Here is an 18716-nt window from a genome sequence, read left to right on the forward strand (position 1 = left end):
GGGAAGAATGGCAGGAGTAGAGGCCCAAGGGTGATTTTGCTTGTAGTAGTGTGTATGCTTTCAGAATCTTGCCTCCTGCACCTTGTGATCTTCACAGCTCCTGCAGCTGATCAGGGCGTAAGAGGGCAAATAGCACAAAATACTCTAAATAATTTCCTGCTGCGGTTGGTCTTTGGTTTCTGTCACCTGGCTTCGCTCTTTCATTTCCAGGCATTGAGAGAATAAAAATAAGTGCAGGAGAAATACTAACTTTGCCTTCTGAGGTAATTAAAAAAAAAAAAAAAAGTCCTTGAATGGAGGTAGAATATGTGAAACAGAAGGAACTTTGCTTATTTACTTTCTGACGTTTCGATTGTTCAAATGCTGACACACATCAGAAGCATTGTATAAACTGTTCTACAATTAATTTGTTACCAAAAAGTATTTTAGGCTGTTTTAACTATTGATAATATTGAATCTGTCTGAGAAACTTGGCTTCAGAGAATCTTTTTCCTTGAAAAAGTTACTGATTTAAAGCCCTATTGAAAGGTTTTGTGATCACAGTTTACAAAATGTAGACGATTAAAAAAAGTATCTCCTAATGTTTTCTGTAGGAAGTCTTTTTTCTTTGAGAAATTTGCTTAAAAAAACTCAGGAAATGATGAATTCTCTATATGATTAGTTTGCATACATTCAAATCTCTAGTCTTGAGAGTTTCTTAGTCATCTCTGGGTTCTCATAATAAGCCATCAAAGTGTATATTTTTAATTTGCTCATTGTACTAACTGGGGAAAAAGACAAGGCTAAATTGAGAAAATTCTGAATAAAACCTTTTTTTAAGGAGTTTATAATTTTAAAATTCAATATATAAATTAGTAGATTGTATTTTTTTTACTGGTGGTCATTAGAGGACATCATCTATAATTATTTGTAATTAGTATTTCATTTACATGTGAATGAGTTCTGAATTGTTTGAGGTTATTTGAAAACAATTATTTTAAAACACTTTTAGCATTTACATACAACCGATTTTATAATCAAGTAGAAAAATTGTATAAACAAATATGTTTCAGCCCTCTTTTAGTGCTGTAAAATTCTGTATTCACAAAATTGAATTAATCAGTATGGTGCCCTGAGTACATGGGAAACAATTTTTATTGTCTATTTTGAGGTAAGATAGAAATTTCACAGTTTTAAAAATATTTCACTTAACAAATGGGGATATTTACCTCTCTTCGTAAACAGCAGTAACTGCATAATTTCAGGCAGTGTAAGGTATGGTACACATTTTTTTAAAAATCTATCTTGTGCTTTCTATCCCAGCTGGTGTGGTAGAAATTAGGTTTCACTTCCTCTTCAGGCCATGGTTAGGAAGTATGCCTCACTTAAGTTACCTTCTAGGTGCCTCAGGACATGTGACTGAACTTGGATAAAAGTTACGGCTGTATGACATTTCTGATGTCTTCAGAGTGCAAAATTTAATCCCATGCCTCTGTAAATAGATAGCAGTGAGATATTCTGATCTCATAAGTGTAATTTTTATTTGTGAAAGATTTTAGGCTTATCCACATCTTACTAGTTCTTTTGTGTTCTTTCCTTAGATCTGGTAGTTTTGTAATAAAAACAAACAAAAAAGCCCAACGTAACAAAATTTGGCAGGTTTTTTTTTCCTCAAGTGGATATTATCATTTGCTTTTAGTGGTTGCATAGGGCAGAAGGGACTTCAGTGTATGGTATTTTTTAGGGGTTTATGAAGTACTTAGGTGTACTCAAATGTGTCTTAGTACAAAGGTTTTTGAGAATAAACTCAACTGTTATATGTTTGTTTAGTTCCTCACATGCTTTTGGAGAATATAGAATTACAAAAGCTTAAAGATGATATTCTTTCATGTAGGAAATCTGCCTTCCTTTTTTCTCCTCTTATCCTCTCATTTTTATTTCACAGTGTTCACTTCTAGAATGACTTTAAGACACAGTTCGATGTCTAAACCAGACATAGGGTTTAGCACACAGATCAAATGTGGTTCTAGATAGCATCCATTCACTAACTTACTGCTTTTTCATTCACCTGTTTCCAAGGTGTTTCAGGAAGCACCAATGGAGCAGCTTATACAATCAGAATTTTGCCTTAAAATGATCACTGTTTTAAGAATTGATTCCTAGAAACTCATTGTATCTTAAAGTGAAGAATATTTTTACCTACTCAAAAATCATTTGAGTTACTTAGAACCATAAGATAAATCCATATTTGATGTTAATTGTTTTACAGAGTGAGCTAAGCCTCAGCAAGCCTGCCTTGATTAGGTTAGGGTCTCCTTAGAGGTGGACAGATTGAATTTTCAATATTTCAATACTGCCCACCCATAACTACTGAGGGTCACGTGCATAGTAATGTAAACTTCTAATTTTGATTTGTAGGTGTGTCTATGTCTATAGCTACTTCTGGATACAAGGGGAAAAATCCAGTTGGTACTAAGACGCATGTCCTAGTAAAGAAGTTCAATATAGAATTTTAACTGGGGTACCAGGGTGGCTCAGTGGTTGAGCATCTGCCTTCGGCTCAGGTCATGATCCTGGGGTCCTGGGATGGAGTCCTGCCTTGGCCTCCCCACAAGGAGCCTGTTTCTCTCTCTGCCTGTGTCTCTGCCTCTCTGTGTGTCTCTCATGAATAAACAAATAAAATCATTAAAAAACATTTTAACCTCTGATAAGTATTGAAAGATGTTGCCTTGTTTGTAAGCATTTATAGGCAACTTTTATTGCCTCTGAGCTATTTACGAGTCAGTATTAGCAAAAATCTCAGTACCAGAATAAATGACCGTTTACTACGCTTCTGAAGCGTAAAGTTAGGACCATGAATACATGGTCCTCTGAAGTTTAATAACTACACTGCTCTCACAAAATGCTTGTGTTGAATATGCCATGGCTTTGATTCTCATTACCTTGTAACATACTTGAAGGAATATATAAGCTGCTAGATATTTCAGCATTGCTAAATGAGTTCTGGAAACATCAAAGCCAGGTATCAAAAGCCAGCTATATTTTGTGTGCCTGTGAAATTTCTATAGCAGCAGCAAACATGTCCCATCTGTCATGCCTGTCTCAAGCATAGCAGAAGAGCCTAAGTACTCTCTATACATCATTTGATCTTTATCCTTCTATTGTTTGTGACCCTCCGTTTTGGGAGAAGTTTTTACTCTACATCATAGTAATAAAACAAGAGGACCTATTAATTGTGTCTAGTTAGTTGGCTGATATGGGTGGGTGATAATTAGTTTGAGATCACAGGTTTATCCTTATAGAAACCGGTTAGCTCTTAGATTATGGAAGCCAAATTTCCAAAATCTAGCCCATCTGGTTAAAACCCTACAGAGTAGGGTCTAGAAAATTTATATTTAATTGACCTTTGCTAAAGTCTGACTTCTGTATTTTAGTTGCATCCTCTTCCCGTTTAAATGTGTTCCACCCCCCTGCAATCCCTGTTTCATGTAATGGCACCTTACCCAGTCATCCAGATCGGAAACCTGGGATACATCCTGGACTCTTCATTCCCTTCAGCCTCACATGTAATCCTATTTTATGCAGTTAGATTTTAACTCTTAAATATCTCTCAAAGCACTCCTACTGTTGCCTCCTTAGCTCTCTGTCATCATTTGTCTCATGTGGTTCTAATAGTTACAGATGGCTAGGCGTAGAGTAATAAATATTAATAATAAACATGATAATATTTAAGCAAGTAAGTGCCTATCTCCACCCTTCCCCCACCATTCTCCACCCTCTCTTACCAAAGATAAACAAATCAGTCCTCCATACCACCGTTGTTGGAGTAGCTTTTTAAAAGGCACGTCTGAACTTTGTTGAAAATAAACCAGTGATTCCTATTGCCCACAGAGTCAAGTCCTGACCTCTTAACCCAGCATACAAAGCTTTTCATTATCTGGCCCCAGCCACCCTATCCAGTCCAGTCTTATCTCTTATCATCCCCCTCACACGCACATACACCCTGACCTCCCACATGAACTGTATGTGCTGCGTGCTCTTAGGTCTCTCGTGCCTTGTTTGGTTGGCTTCTACACATGCCAGTCACTCTGCATGTGATGTCCTGCCTCCCATTGTCTGCTTGATGTCCAGCCAGACTTGGCTTTCATCTACTCTAGGATACGTCCCATGAGCACCTTTCCTGACCCCTTTTTCCAGCAGAGGTAGGTCCTCTGCCTCTGAATTGTTCCAGAAGCACCTTTGTGCCACATTTCACACCATAACCACACTGGGTTTGCTTGTATCTCTCTCTCCTTGCCAACTCTGACCTTTTTCATCTTATCCCAAGCACATAGCCCAGTGCTTAATCAGTGTGTCTCCTTAAGATTTTTTTTGTTTTGTTTTGTTTTTCACATTTCTGTGTTGGTTTCAGACAACTTAAAAATACAGATAAATTATCTAAAATGGTTACATTCCTTTCTGAGCTCCCAAATGCATAATCCTAAGAACTATTTATCTAACAGAGAGATTTAGGTTCTTAATTTCTGTTTCATTTAGCAACTTTTTTTTTTTTAAATAGTTTTGGTTTTCATTATAGCTCTTTATCATTTACATCATGGGCTCTGTTTACTTTCTTTGTATTTGAAATTTACATAGAAGAAATGATGGTTGTGGGACATTCTTTCTGACTTAGTGTGGGTGTTGGTCCTCTATGCATAGATAATAAGCATTGGAAAATGTTGTCTTGGTATGTCAAGATATTTGTTGAGTAGGAGGAGAATCATTGTTATAAAGCATCTAAATTATGAGAATGAGTGTTCCTTTTAGAATTTTAGATTAGTTTTGATCTGGATTCTTATATTGGTATGTGTGGTGGTGTGTTTCTTGGTGAAGCATGTGGAAACAGAATTGTTAATATTTCAGAAATTTAAGTTCATTCTTCCTTTTGTAGCAAAAATCATCAATCTGTTTACAAGACTTTTTTTTCCTGATTCATCATGATAAGGTTATATCTTGGTTAAGTCAGTACTGATTGATTTAGCCATATGATATATTTAGTCAAATCTAAGTCCTGCACAGTGGCTATCTCCCCTACTCTCTCTTTTCTGGCAGTCCCACAGTGGGGATGTTCTTAGGCAAATAGGGTTCTCATCTGCCAGGATTATTATACCCTACTTTTACAGTTTCTCTCTACCTCCGAATCTCTAGCAGTCTCTTGCTCAGTCTTCACACATCCGGTATTTATTGCTTTGACCCTTTATCACCATCTGCTCAGTACTCTAAATTTGTACTCTTAAATTTGAGGCTCTGAGACCCTGGGCTTACTTCCTCAATTCATGGCCTGACTCTTCTCACATTGTCTATTTTACCCTGGTTCACATTCCTTTATCTGTTTAAAAGATTTCCTTTTCCAGCTATTTGCACTGCTCCTATGCCTCCCTGTCCCTACCCTTTTTCCAAGAAGCAAAGCCCTTGAAGAACACCTTTTTTTTTTCTTCCATACAACCCTTCAACCCTTTCTTTATTGGTATTATTTCCTGTTATTAAACTGTCCCTAAAGTTTTAGAGAAAGCCTCTTAACTTTTCCTAACCTTTATCTGTTCCTAGATACCAGTCACCATCTCCTGTCCCATAATGCTGCATGCCTGCTCTGTGTCTTCTCATTCCCAGGATGCACTTGCCAATGATGAGTGGCAATGATGACTGCCTATCTAAATAGGCAGATGTATGGATTCTGGTTTTGTGTTTTGCTAGTTATTTCTCTCTTGAAGCCCCTGGAAGCCAGGAACTACATCTGTTTAATTCTTTGTGTATTGCCTAATACAGCCCACCATCACCATTACCACACATACATGACTCATAACTGCTTTCTCATAATAAGAAACAATGGTTTGATAAAGAAGAGTGGTGTGTGTTGAACATTTGGCATCTGTATTGCATGCATTTTTTACTGGTGCAGATGGAGGAGAAAAGAAACTCTTGGCTTTGGATTTTTTAAGCATTCCCTGTTTAAGGGAGAGCAGGTGGTAAAATTAATCTTATAAAAAGATAATTTAATGTTTTTCAAATTTGTTGTTTTGTCTCTGTGAAGTCTAGAAAAGCATATTGAAAATCAAATAGAGCTAAAACAGTACTTTGATACATCAATCCAAAGAACAGTTGATTGTAGTAAATTAGGATTTGTCATAGAAATTTCATAATGCCCAATGGACTGAAATGCACAGAGGATGTGGCAAAAGCTGCAGTTTTAGATGTCTTTCTCATGCAAATCATTATCTATGAAGTCTTAATAATACAGGCTTAAACAGAAATTGCTAGAGTGATGTCCAGAATAAAATCTGGTACTTTAACAGCAAAAAGCATTGGCTGTTTATAATGCATATTAACATAATAACTGCTGTTCTAAGAATTCCTTTAAGAAAATACTGAGGATTTAGCTCATAATTGGGAACAGTTACTGGGAAAAAAATTTAAAGCAAGAAAATCTGTTTGGAACTTAAATTATAATTTAATTAAGAGGGAGAAACAGGTATCTCTCTGTTCAATATCAGATTCTCCTAAAATTAAGTGAAAATTGCTTAAAGCAACTTGATGTGAAGCTTAATTTAGGTATAAGAGTTCTTGTTTTCAGTGTTTCTTCTTCTTTCTTAAAGAATTTTCCAGGAACATCTTTTTCCTTTTAAATTAAATATCCTTATTTAACATAAATCATTTGAAACAAGAAGTGTCAATGTGATTTTGAACTACATTTTATTATCTTATTTCCATTTCACACTTAGTTAAAAGTATATGTAAAGGTATATGTTCCTTTTAAGATTATATCCTATCAGAGTACGCTTTTTTTTTTTTTTTTTTTTTTTTGTCAGTGCTCTTTCTAAGCAGGAAATTAGGGTTTGGGAAGCTATTTAGGAATTTTTAAAGGTACATAATGGTTTTTATAGGTTATGTGCTTCACAGCACTATTAGTTGGATATATAGACCTAAGGGTTTTTTTTCAAATAGAATCTGTTTCAAAACTTATAAACATTAGGATAGAGGGTAAGAAATAGATTTTCTTTCCCTGACATTTGCCAGGCGTGTTTATTGAGAGACGTTAATAAGTATTCATGGGGAAAAAAGGGAAGAGAGCACTGTCACGGTTTTAGAAAGATACTTTATAGCCCTCATCATGGTACTTCAATATTTACCTTAGCATATTAAAGGGACTGAGGAGTGGCTGCATAAGTAAATTGTTTAACTTTGTGTAACCAAGTTTTTTTTTTTTTTTCAAACATTTGAACACAGAATGCTTTTTACACAGAATACCTATTAACAGTCCTTGAAACAAGTGTTCCAAGAGCAGAATTTGGAAAGTTTTGTACTAACCAACAAAACCCATAGGTCAAAATTAATAAATACCCTTTTCAAAATCCTAATTTACAGCAAGGAAATAAGTTAATTATTGGTGATATTTGTTCAAACACCTGAGTTTCATATACCCAGTCATTGTGAGTGCCACTAGATCTGAAATATGTGTGTGTTACAGACATCCATTTAGAAATCCGTTGTGGAAAGAAGGAATGTATTTGGAAACTTAGTCACTCTGCCAGTACCTATGATGTTACTTTATATTTTCTTTTTCATGTGTTCTTAGGGACCTTTTGAAACATAACACAAAAAGAGAACAGTACAATGAACATTTTCCAGTTATGTAAAATAATGGTTCAGATGTTTCAAACACTAGATGAAATTCCATTAAAAAAGAAAGGCAGATGTTTTCATTGAACTACCCATTATAATTTCTTAAATGATTTTGACTCATATAGTGGAATTTTCCCCCCAACAATATTGAGATATTTATGAAGTACTGATTCAGCAGCAGCAGACCAAGTAACAAAATGACAAAAATATTCACATAGCTAAACTTCATAATAATTCAAACTATTTTTCTCTTAATGTTTTGTCAATTTCTCCCCCTCCATCCCTGGGATAAAAGATAGTGTTGATATTGGGTAGAATAGTAATATTGGTCTCGTCTGGGCTTTTTAAAATTGTTTCCTTTTTTCCCCTGTCTTTCATCAGGCAATGTTGTGTATTCTGTATTGGCTTAGGTAAACTGATGCCTCTGAAAAAAAGACAGGGTTCAAGAGCAGTTTCTTTTGTTTGTTTCTCTGCTTGCTTTCTATGTCAACTTCATCTCAAAACTCCCTGATTGGCTGAGACCAGGGTGGAGGATGAAATTACATTGATTGATTTAGGTCTGTGATACTGTGGGATAGCCTCTGTCCTACCATAACTCCATGGCCTGGAACTTTTTGGTCTTGTTAAGAAAAGGCATATAGGAAAAGGGGAAAGAAGCAGTCATGTCCTTTTATTCCAAATAAGACAAATTTTGAAAATTCTACAGCATGTTATACTATATATTTCTAATGTCTGTTGAAATGTTTAGATATTCCTATTTTGCAAATGTATTAACAGTTCTTTTTTGGGGGGGGTCTCTTTAGAGGACAAGAATTTTGGGCAGATTTGAATGCCATGAATGTGTATGAAACAACTGAATTTGACCAACTACGAAGGCTGTCCACACCACCCTCTAGCAATGTAAACTCTGTTTATCACACAGTCTGGAAGTTCTTCTGTAGGGACCACTTTGGATGGAGAGAATATCCTGAGGTATTTACAGGTTCTTTTTCCAAAAAGTGCATTAAAGCTTTTTTTGTCTTTTACTGTCCTTGCCTTCTTCCTTTACAACAGTAACTGCACAGAACAACAAATCAAAGAGCTTATTGATGTAAAATTGAGTCTTGTTGATTAACATTATTCTCAATTTTTCTGAGGATGTATTTCTTTCCATTAATCTGGAATCCATAAATACACTATTACCAGAGAGGTAAAATGCTTTCCCCAGTATCTTCACACTGTAGAGATCAAGTATTTATGGTGGTAAATACTCAGACTCAGTGCCCCTTTGGAATAATTTTAATGAGATGAGCACTGGTGTAATTCTGGCTATTTCTGGCTCCTGGGCTCATGTTCATTGGATCATGTGTTACACTTAGCATTTCGGAAGTCTAATGGGAAACAAGCACTCTTAAGCTCCTGGAAGAAATACTTGAAAATGTTTATTGAGTTGTGGTCAGGCAAATCAGTCATTTAAAATTCTGCCATATGTATACATGCATCTTTGGTCTGAGATGGTAAGAATAACTCATCAATCATAAAGCGAGGTTTTAAAATGATGATGGATTTACTTGCCTCTGAAGGAGAATTCTGAGTCAAGTTTAAAAACAATAAAATGGATGTTAGAGATTAATTTCACATTCCAAAGATCTGACTTCTTTAATTTGATTAAATTCATTTCTAGCATTACAGAAAGGGAGAACTGACTTATTTACCCTTAGGTTTTCTTTTAAGGCAATAGCTAAAGAAAACTACTTGTATGTTAATTGCTTAATAATACACAATGGAATTAAGATTTCTGAGACTCTTTTAAGTAATCACCAGTATCTAATACCTTCCAAGGAGAATAAGAGGCTGTTTAAAATGTATTCTCAGAATACTTGGGCTGTCCCTGTGTTTTACCTCTGAAAGATTTCTTGGGTTTGGAACTTAACTAGTTTATTTGAACTGTATATACTACCATCTTTAATCCTCTTCTGAAAATTTCCTTAAGCAATAAAACAAAAAAATTTCTAGGACATTGTTAAGGCCTCCAAATGGAACAGAATAGTTCCCTGGGCTTCACGTGTTTTATAAGGTGGAAATCCATGCTCTTCTGAAGAGGGAACATCTTTCTATTCTGTTTGTCCCCTCACCGTCTCCTCCCCCCACCCCCAAATCCTTTGTGTAAAGGGAATAAATTTGACACTCTGCACTTCGTTGATACTTTTCTGATGTTAACAGGAAGGTTAACTATTTTTGACTTTAGTTACAGTAACATTTTTCATATTTCATAGTGATTGCTTTTTTCTAACTTCTTTTTCCTACTCCAGTCTGTAATTCGATTGATTGAAGAAGCCAACTCTCGAGGTCTGAAAGAGGTCCGATTTATGATGTGGAACAACCACTACATCCTCCACAACTCATTCTTCAGGAGAGAAATAAAAAGGAGACCCCTCTTCCGCTCTTGTTTTACACTGCTTCCATATTTACAGTAAGTGTCTGTGGAAAGCCTTATTTTTACTCTCATTTTCTATAAATGTACAACTGAATGCCAAAGAGTAAAAGGTTTTAAAGGATAGAGTTCAGATAAGCTACAGTTAACCTAACATAAAAGTGATTATCTGGGATGCCTGGGTGGCTCAGTGGTTGAGCATCTGCCTTCGGCTCAGGGCGTGATCCTGGAGGCCCAGGATTGAGTCCCAGGTCGGGCTCCCTGCGTGGAGCCTGATTCTCCCTCTTTCTGTGTCTCTGCCTCTCTCTCTCTCTCTCTCTCTCATAAATAAATAAATAAAACCTTAAAAAACAAAACAAAACAAAACCTGATTATCCAGTTGATTTTTTTTTTAAATGAGAAGCAAACAGAAATAACATTTTTGCACAACAAAAACTAATTATATCTAGAATGAGGTAGTTTGCATTTGCTTCTTTTGTGGAAGATACAGAGTTTCCTAATGATAACCATCCATGTAATGGGACTACCTCCCAGTACAGGTAAACTGCCAGGGCAAGTAGGGAGAGTCCTTCAAGGTGACATTCTCTAATTCTCCTTTCTTGAGTGAATTGTCATGGGAAAAATTCTTTTCAAATAATTTGCCTTCTCATTTGCTATAAGTAAGGCCTACCTTCCTATAAAACTCACTAAAATCACCTGTCATATTTCTAGGTTGATACTGAACTCATTCTTCTGAATTGTAGGTGAGCTCTTCTTCCATTTTTCCCAAGTGCTATTTCTTCTTCCCCACCCTTAGATGCCCATGGGTACATCTCCATAGATGCCAGAAAAATGGAGTGTGTTACCAATAGCATGGCCATTAGTAACCCTAGGGAAATTGTTAATGTACTCTCATCAGATATACCATATCTAGAGCCTGATCTTTATAATGATGCTAAGTTTACTTGGTTTTATGACTGGGGGAGGTCTAGAGTTACTGGTTTTTCTCTTCTCCTAATCGTAGAGATGCTGTTTTTATAATCTGTGTTTTTGGTGTTTTTGTTTTTTTTGTTTTTGTTTTTGTTTTTTTTTAATTTCAGTCTCAAACTGTTTTCCCTGGATCATTATGACAGAATTTTTTAATGATTTCTAATTGAGATTGCAAAGGGAACATTAAAAACAAAATACAAATGAATAAAAATCCCTGAAATGCTTGGTATCCAAAAGCAATTTTTAGTAAGGCTGATTTTAGAAATATATGTTGGCTTGGGGTAAATGTGTGCTTTCTTTCTAATCCAAGTGTAAAAAATTTTACCTTGTAGGTTTCTTTTTATTTTTTTTATTAGAAACTAATAAAAATGCCATTTCTGTGATTTCACTAGCACAGCTGGAGATAGTGTCAGCGTCCAGTAGTTAGGAACATATTGTCCTCCTAGTGAGATGGTGGAACTCATTAGTGAGACCAGCAGCTTGGCATGCTGAGCCAATCAAGCGGGATGTAGCTTCTGAGTGAGAGTAAGAATGCTCATTCGAGTGCTGCATTGTTGGAGAAGTTTTGCAGAATGGTGAACGTTGATTTATTTCAATCCTAAGACAAGTAATTATGGAATAACTCCTCCCTCCTCTTGTTACACTTAGGCTTATTTTGTAAAAGTATGAACTATGAAAATAATATAAGCAGTAGTAGAATCAATGTTGCAAGTTTGGCACCTTACTATTTATAACATAGGCTTACAAGAGAACAAAGTCACTCTATTCTCCCTTCCTTTTTCTTCTTAAAATTTCCTATTTTAGTCTTCTTGTCTGAAATAGTGATAATCAGGTATAAAGTAAGAGCTTAGCAAATCAAAGAGATTATGCAGACACTTAAATGAGAAAAGAGCAAAGACGCAGCAAGTTCACCAGGGTGGAATGGGTAAATGCACCCCTTCAGTTCCTATCTGCCCTGGAGTCTGGGGCTGTGGGGCACTCAGACTGGCCTAGTGGGAAGAAAGTAGAGAGGGATTAGTTTCAAAAAGCCAACTGCAAAAATAGACCATGATTTTAATATTAGCCAGGAAGAAAGTTTTGTTTTTAAGTGTTAGTAAATACAGAGAGTCAGATTAAAACATAAATATCAAAAAGGCCACAGTTATCAGGGAATCAGAGATGCCTAAGAATTGGGAATGCCAGAATAAGAGAGGTGGGATGAGGGGGCTGGCTGACTTAATCTCTGAATTTCCTGCAAATTTGACTTCTCATAAATAAATTTCCCTAGTGATTTTAATTCCCTCCAGTTTCATTGAGCTCTAACTATATACAACTCTGTCCACTTAAATTTAAGGTGTACAGCATAATGACTTGTATATTGCAAAATGATTACCACAATCGAGTTTAGTTAACCATCACTCACAGTTACAAAGAAAATATTTTTTCCTTTTGCTTGCTGCTTTTTAATGAGGCTGATAAAAAGGAGCTTATTCTTTAATATTCTTGGAATACTTGAGCTGAGGCTGCATACACAAACAAATCTCAGATTTAGAGATTTAAGAGTTCATTTCAGCTGAAAGGGCATATCCTGTGCAGTCACCCCATGGTCATAGGAAAGCCTGAATCAGTTTGACTTCTCCCCAAAAAGGATAAAATGAATTTTTACTTCATCACTGAAAGTGGGTTAGGAAACATCCTTTGAAATGGCAAGGGGAGGGAAGGAGATTGTAAAAGATGACCTTGAATTCTGAAAATCCATTCTTCAGAAGTCCTTGAGTACAAGTTCCCTACCCTTCAACTTTGCCTCTGTAAAGAAGGCTGGTACAGCACTGTGAAGCACATGATATGTCGTTGGAATACCCATGAGCTGAATACAAACTTAATATCCTCAGAAAATAAAGCCATATTTGTAACTGTGCTTGGAAGATATATTTCTAACCCATGGCAACTGGAGTGTAGAAGTCCATCAGCTGACTGTATGCATTTTTATGTTTTAGCCCAATTAGGACATTGGTTCATTAAAAGTAAGCATCTATAGATAGGAATGGATGAAAATTATATATATGAAATCTAATGTTTTAGGATTGATAGGATTTATTTACACAGGCTCATCTTCAAGTGTGAGTCTTCTTTGGTCAGTGCCAGCATTTCAATATGGCTATGACAGCAGCCTAAAACCTATTTTGGGTAGAATGGTTGGGAGAATCTTAACCTTCTTCCCTCAACTCAGAAACTTCAATCCTTAATAATACTGGAAAACCTCGTAGGCTGGAACTTACTCTCTTTGCAAAGCAGGAATAGAAGGGAACGGCTAAAAATAAAGAGATTATATTGTGTTTCCTGCCATTTCTCGAGAATAGTGATGTCCTTTTAAGAAGTTACAGACCTTTCAGAATCTGATTAAAGCAGTGGGGCCTCTCTTCAGAAAAATGTGCTAGTGAATGAAGGCTTTGGAGGAATTTGTCAAGGCTTTATGAAAATGCTCCAGAGGACAGGAACTATTATGCCTCTGCCATGAAGGTTGTAGAAACCAGTGCCCCTTTTAAATTAGCCCTTGAATTTAAAAGCATGTGGGGGATCCTGTAAGCCCTGGCTCCTCCCATAAACTCCTGTCTGTGTCTCCTAAGGGACCTTTGAGGCTTGCTAAATTGTAGGCACAGCCACTTGAAGGGGGCAGGTGTTAGAGAAGGCAGTTGTGCTTCTATAGCTTTTTAGCTTCTTATCAAACCATCTCTTAAAAGACTGTGTGAGATGGTGGTGGTGGTAGTGGGTATCCGGCAAACCTGAGTTGTAACAATGATATTTATCCATTACTTTCAAACCATGGGAGCCTAGAGGAGTGTGTGCGTGTGTGTGTGCGCGCGCGCGCGCGTGTGTGTGGTATGATTTACATATTATATAGTAGTGGAAAGGGTATACTGTCTAGAAACTGTAGATAAGCCTAGATTCAAATCCTGTCTCTGTTCTTTGCTACTATATTAGCAGTTTCTTTATTCAAAAAGTACAGATAACCAAGCCGTCTTGGAGGGTTATGACAGTTAGCAGTACTGTGTGTAAAATGCCTGTCCATAGTATGTGCTTACTATAAGGTGGCTATGATTACGAGTGGGGGGAGGCTGGTAAGATATGCTCTTGGAGATTAGATGCACGTTCACTCACAGTTGTAACCTCTGTGTCACAAAGGTCTTTTGAAAATGTTAGTTTCCTAATCCATTTGACAGACTTACTGCTTCCTTGTGACCGCTCTGTGCTGAGGAGTGTTACAGTACCCTGGCCCTGAGTCTGCAACTCAGGGCCAAGATTTCCTATCTCTCTGATTCTTCCCTTTTGCTCTGTTTTGAAAAAGGCCAAGAAATATAATTTAAATGTAAGCATTTAATTGGGCAGGAATAAATAACTATTCAGCTGCTGCTTACCTAAACTTATCCATTAAGATGTAACAGACCTGAATTTAAAGGTTCAAGGTTATACATACTGGTGTCTAGAGCTTAAAGTAATTAGCTCCATCTTCAGCACGCCTAAAGCTGTAAAATTTGAATAAAATTGATGACTTTGTTGTTATGTGATAGTAAAAATGAAGCAAATGTCGGCTTTTAATGCCTATTCCAATGATTTTTGTTTTTTATACAAAAAGTCTAAGCTTTTTAATTTTTTTAAAAGATTTATCTATTTATTTTAGAGAACACTGTGCATGTGATGAGGGTTGGGGGCAGAGAGAGAGAATCTTCAAGCAGATCCCCCCTGAGCATGGAGCCTGGTGCAGGGCTCAATCTCACAACCTGTGAGATCACAACCTGAGCTGAAACCAGGAGTTGACACTTAACCAAATGCGCCACCCAGGAACCCTTAAGCTTTTTTATTTTATTTTTTTTTAAGATTTTATTTATTTATTCATGAGAGACACCGAGGGAGAGAGAGAGGCAGAGACACAGGCAGAGGGAGAAGCAGGCTCCACCCAGGGAGCCCGATGTGGGACTCAATCCCGGGTCTCCAGGATCACACCCTGGGCTGAAGGCAGCGCTAAACCGCTGAGCCACCCAGGGATCCCAGCTTTTTTATTTTTAATATTTTATGTCTTCTTCCTATTAAGCTTCCTCTTTCTGGCCTGCCTTACTTTGTCTCCCCATCAGTCTGCTCCTCCCACACATACATAGTCTTTAGTAATGGTACATTTTCTGCTTAGTACAGCAAAGTTTGAAGAATACATAGAAATTATCATTGTACTCTTGAAAAAAGTTTAACCGTATAGGCAAAAGAGGAGTCTAGGATTCAGAAAGTAAACATAAATTGGCGCTTGCTTGCTTGCTTGCTTGGCTTGTAGCAGTATATTCCAGAGTTTTCTCCACAAGGAGGAAGTCCGGAAGAAGCTAATAATAGGTTATCTGTGTACAGGCAGTGTTACTTTAAGATGTGTTTTAATACACAGCATTTTCTGTATTGTTTTCTAAATAAGCACTTAAAGTTTTACAAGTGATGATGTTAAATACTGTTATAGAGCACTATAATGTGAGATGTACTTATGTTTTACATTGACATTCCTTCCTCTCCCTTGTAGGACACTTGGTGGTGTTCCCACACAGGCTCCTCCACCTCTTGAAGCAACCTCATCATCACAAATCATCTGCCCCGATGGGGTCACCTCAGCAAACTTTTACCCTGAAACTTGGGTTTATATGCATCCATCTCAGGACTTCATCCAAGTGCCTGTTTCTGTGGAGGACAAAAGCTATCGAATCATTTACAATCTTTTTCATAAGACTGTGCCTGAGTTTAAATATAGAATTTTGCAAATATTGAGAGTCCAAAACCAGTTTCTTTGGGAGAAATATAAAAGGTGAGTCCATAATATGAATAGTTAAAGAGTTCTTAATGTAGTTAATGACAGAGTAGAACATAATAGTAAAGACTTTCAAAAAACTAATATATTTGTATTTTCTCATACGTTAACTCACATATACTCTTTACAACACTCCGTAAGTTCAGTAACTTGCCACACATCATACAGCTGATAAGATATATACTAGAGTTTGAACCCTGGCAGTCTAGCACCAGAAGCTTTGCTCTTAATCACTTTACTATGCTGCATTTCAAGTCAACAAATAAATAAATGTAATACAAAAAGAATACGTGCAGGTTTGGGAAATCTCAGAATTAAGACACTCCAGGTTGGTGGAATTAAGACAAAGCTATCCTGAGAAGGTAAGTTTGTGAACTAGATTTGAAATGGAAGAGAGAGCACGTGAACAGGTGTAGGGGGTGGGGGGAGAGAAAAGAGCTTTTCTTGTCTGTAGTGGAAAATATAAGTTTAAACCTTTAATATGCTCTTTGATGGCATTTTGCCCTTGGAAGCTACTTTAACATTTCCTCCCCATGGAAACGGTAAAGAGAAGTTTATGACTACATCTTGCCTATTAAATTGATCTATATCTACCTTCTTCTGAATTCCCTCTCCACTCTTTGCATTAGGAAAAAGGAATATATGAACAGGAAAATGTTTGGCCGTGACAGAATAATAAATGAGAGACATTTATTTCATGGAACATCACAGGATGTGGTAGATGGAATCTGCAAGCACAACTTTGACCCTCGAGTCTGTGGAAAGCATGCTACCATGTTTGGACAAGGCAGTTATTTTGCAAAGAAGGCAAGCTACTCTCATAACTTTTCTAAGAAGTCCTCCAAAGGAGTCCATTTCATGTTTCTGGCCAAAGTGCTAACTGGCAGATACACAATGGGCAGTCATGGCATGAGAAGGCCCCCTCCGGTCAACCCTGGCAGTGTCACCAGCGACCTGTATGACTCTTGTGTGGATAATTTCTTTGAGCCTCAGATTTTTGTCATTTTTAATGATGATCAGAGTTACCCTTATTTTGTTATCCAGTATGAAGAAGTCAGTAACACTGTTTCCATTTGAAAAATCTTGGTACTGCTAAATTATTTGATATGAACTCGATCCAGCATTTGTAGCAGGTTTTGGATAGGTGGGACAGAATGGGAACAGCATTGGACATTAATAGGGCACTTTTAAGACCCATTTTTTAAGTGCTAGAAAGTGAAATTTTTTTAAAGAAAAACAAGTTTTAAAATGACCACTTATTCTTTAATTATTTACTAATTGTTGTTAGTGTACTCAGTGTGGAAAAGACTACAGATTGCATACTCTTTTTATTCACACTTGTACATATCGGCAGCAATGGTATTAGAAGCATTTTTTAAAAGAAACTGAACAGCCTAACTAATTAAATGTAGCTTAAGCCTGGTAGAAGTTTGGCCAAATGAAATGGGAGGCTGTGAGCAAAGTGAGGATTCTGTGTATTTATAATGATAAAAACTGACTGGAGCTAGTACTACCATACTCATTCCCTGTCCAAAGCATCATTTATGGTGTAAGATAAGTTCATGAAATTCTGGTGGGTGGAAAGCAATTTTTATTTCTATCAGCAGAACTGAAACGTATCACCCAACTAGAGAGCATCAGTGACTTTAATTGTTCTTCAGAGTTTGAGAACTCAGAGGACACTTTTAAAAAGAAGAAGAAGAAGAACCATTTGAAAAATTTTTGTCACCAGCAAAATTTTTCACTAACCGGTTATATGAAACATGATTCTTGTGTTGTTAAAGTTAGACCTTAGAAAACCCAGTCTCTTCCATTATCATCTACCCCAATCTGAAGGAGTTGGGCAGCTAATTTGGTTAAAGCCAGTCTTGAGGATTAGTAGTATTACTTTTAGAGTTCCAGACTTAGGCCCTGACAAGGTTTTAGAGGAAGGAAGTACATGTATAACTGAGTCGAAAAGGTTTATTACTGTGCTTTGCACAAAGTAGACTCTCAAAAGTATTTGTTGGCTTGGAAATCTTGTTAAGGTGGTTATCCCACCCCTGTGCCTGCTTTGCCAGCTGCAGCTCGATTCCCTGGCTGACTGTATTTTACACTACTTAATAGAAACACAAACTTGGAAATTGTGCCACTGGCCCGGCTGGAGCAATGTTAAGTGTATATGCTAATGCCTCAGTTCAGAGAGGAAGCAGCTAGGTGTACTTTGCCGTAAGCAAAGCAAATACCTGGATTTACAGAAGTGGAAGTGGTTGTTCACAAAAGAATTCCCCATGGAATTCTTTGAGATACCAAGCTCTCCTAGTATGTTTGTGGTTATTTCATTTACACAGAACTTTTCAGGAACTCCTGTGTTGTTTAAAGCAAGATATATCTATACTGATGTCTCAGTGAATCAGTCTGTTTAAGCACTTATCAGGGCTTCCACACAATTATTTATTTTGCCCTAGTTGATCTCGTTGTTTGCTGCCATTGGCATGAAACAGCCAGCTGTGGCTGTTAACAGTTGTTCTTTCATTCAATTATAACTTGTAAACCAGTGATTCCCAATCTTTTTCAAGTTAAGACACCTTACCATTGCTTATTTGATTTTATGAAACTTGTTCCTTTTTTTCTCCTTTAAGGAAAATAAAGCTTTATGACATATTTATTTTTTTAATAAAACTAAGCAAAAATAAAAGTTCTCGTAATTCTTTAAAACTTCTGCTGTTTTGGTTCCATTGAAGATAACTGAATTCAGCACATAGTGGATAATCTGTCTGTAAATGCTGGTTGATTGGTTGAATGAATGTGCGATTGAGTGACTGAACAGACCCAATCAGAACCTGCTGCTTGAGCTTTTGTGCTCTAGGAATCAGCAGAAACTATTAGGTAGCAGTCAAC

General features: G+C 36.8%; 1 protein-coding gene across 2 annotated transcripts in view; it reads left to right on the forward strand.

Annotated features, from left to right (window-relative positions):
* LOC112652524 (TCDD inducible poly(ADP-ribose) polymerase) overlaps positions 1-18513 on the forward strand; it is a 29813-nt gene extending 11300 nt beyond the window's left edge. For both annotated transcript variants that reach the window (XM_025436119.3, XM_025436120.3), the window contains exons 3-6: positions 8442-8610; positions 9930-10090; positions 15555-15833; positions 16466-18513. In XM_025436119.3, the coding sequence (XP_025291904.1) occupies positions 8442-8610; positions 9930-10090; positions 15555-15833; positions 16466-16913 (1057 nt within the window). In that variant the 3' untranslated portion in view covers positions 16914-18513. The remainder of the gene's footprint in view (positions 1-8441; positions 8611-9929; positions 10091-15554; positions 15834-16465) is intronic.
* Positions 18514-18716: the final 203 nt, after the last annotated feature.

The sequence above is a fragment of the Canis lupus genome, chromosome 23 (genome assembly GCF_003254725.2).
Source record: "Canis lupus dingo isolate Sandy chromosome 23, ASM325472v2, whole genome shotgun sequence".
Taxonomy (NCBI): domain Eukaryota; kingdom Metazoa; phylum Chordata; class Mammalia; order Carnivora; family Canidae; genus Canis; species Canis lupus.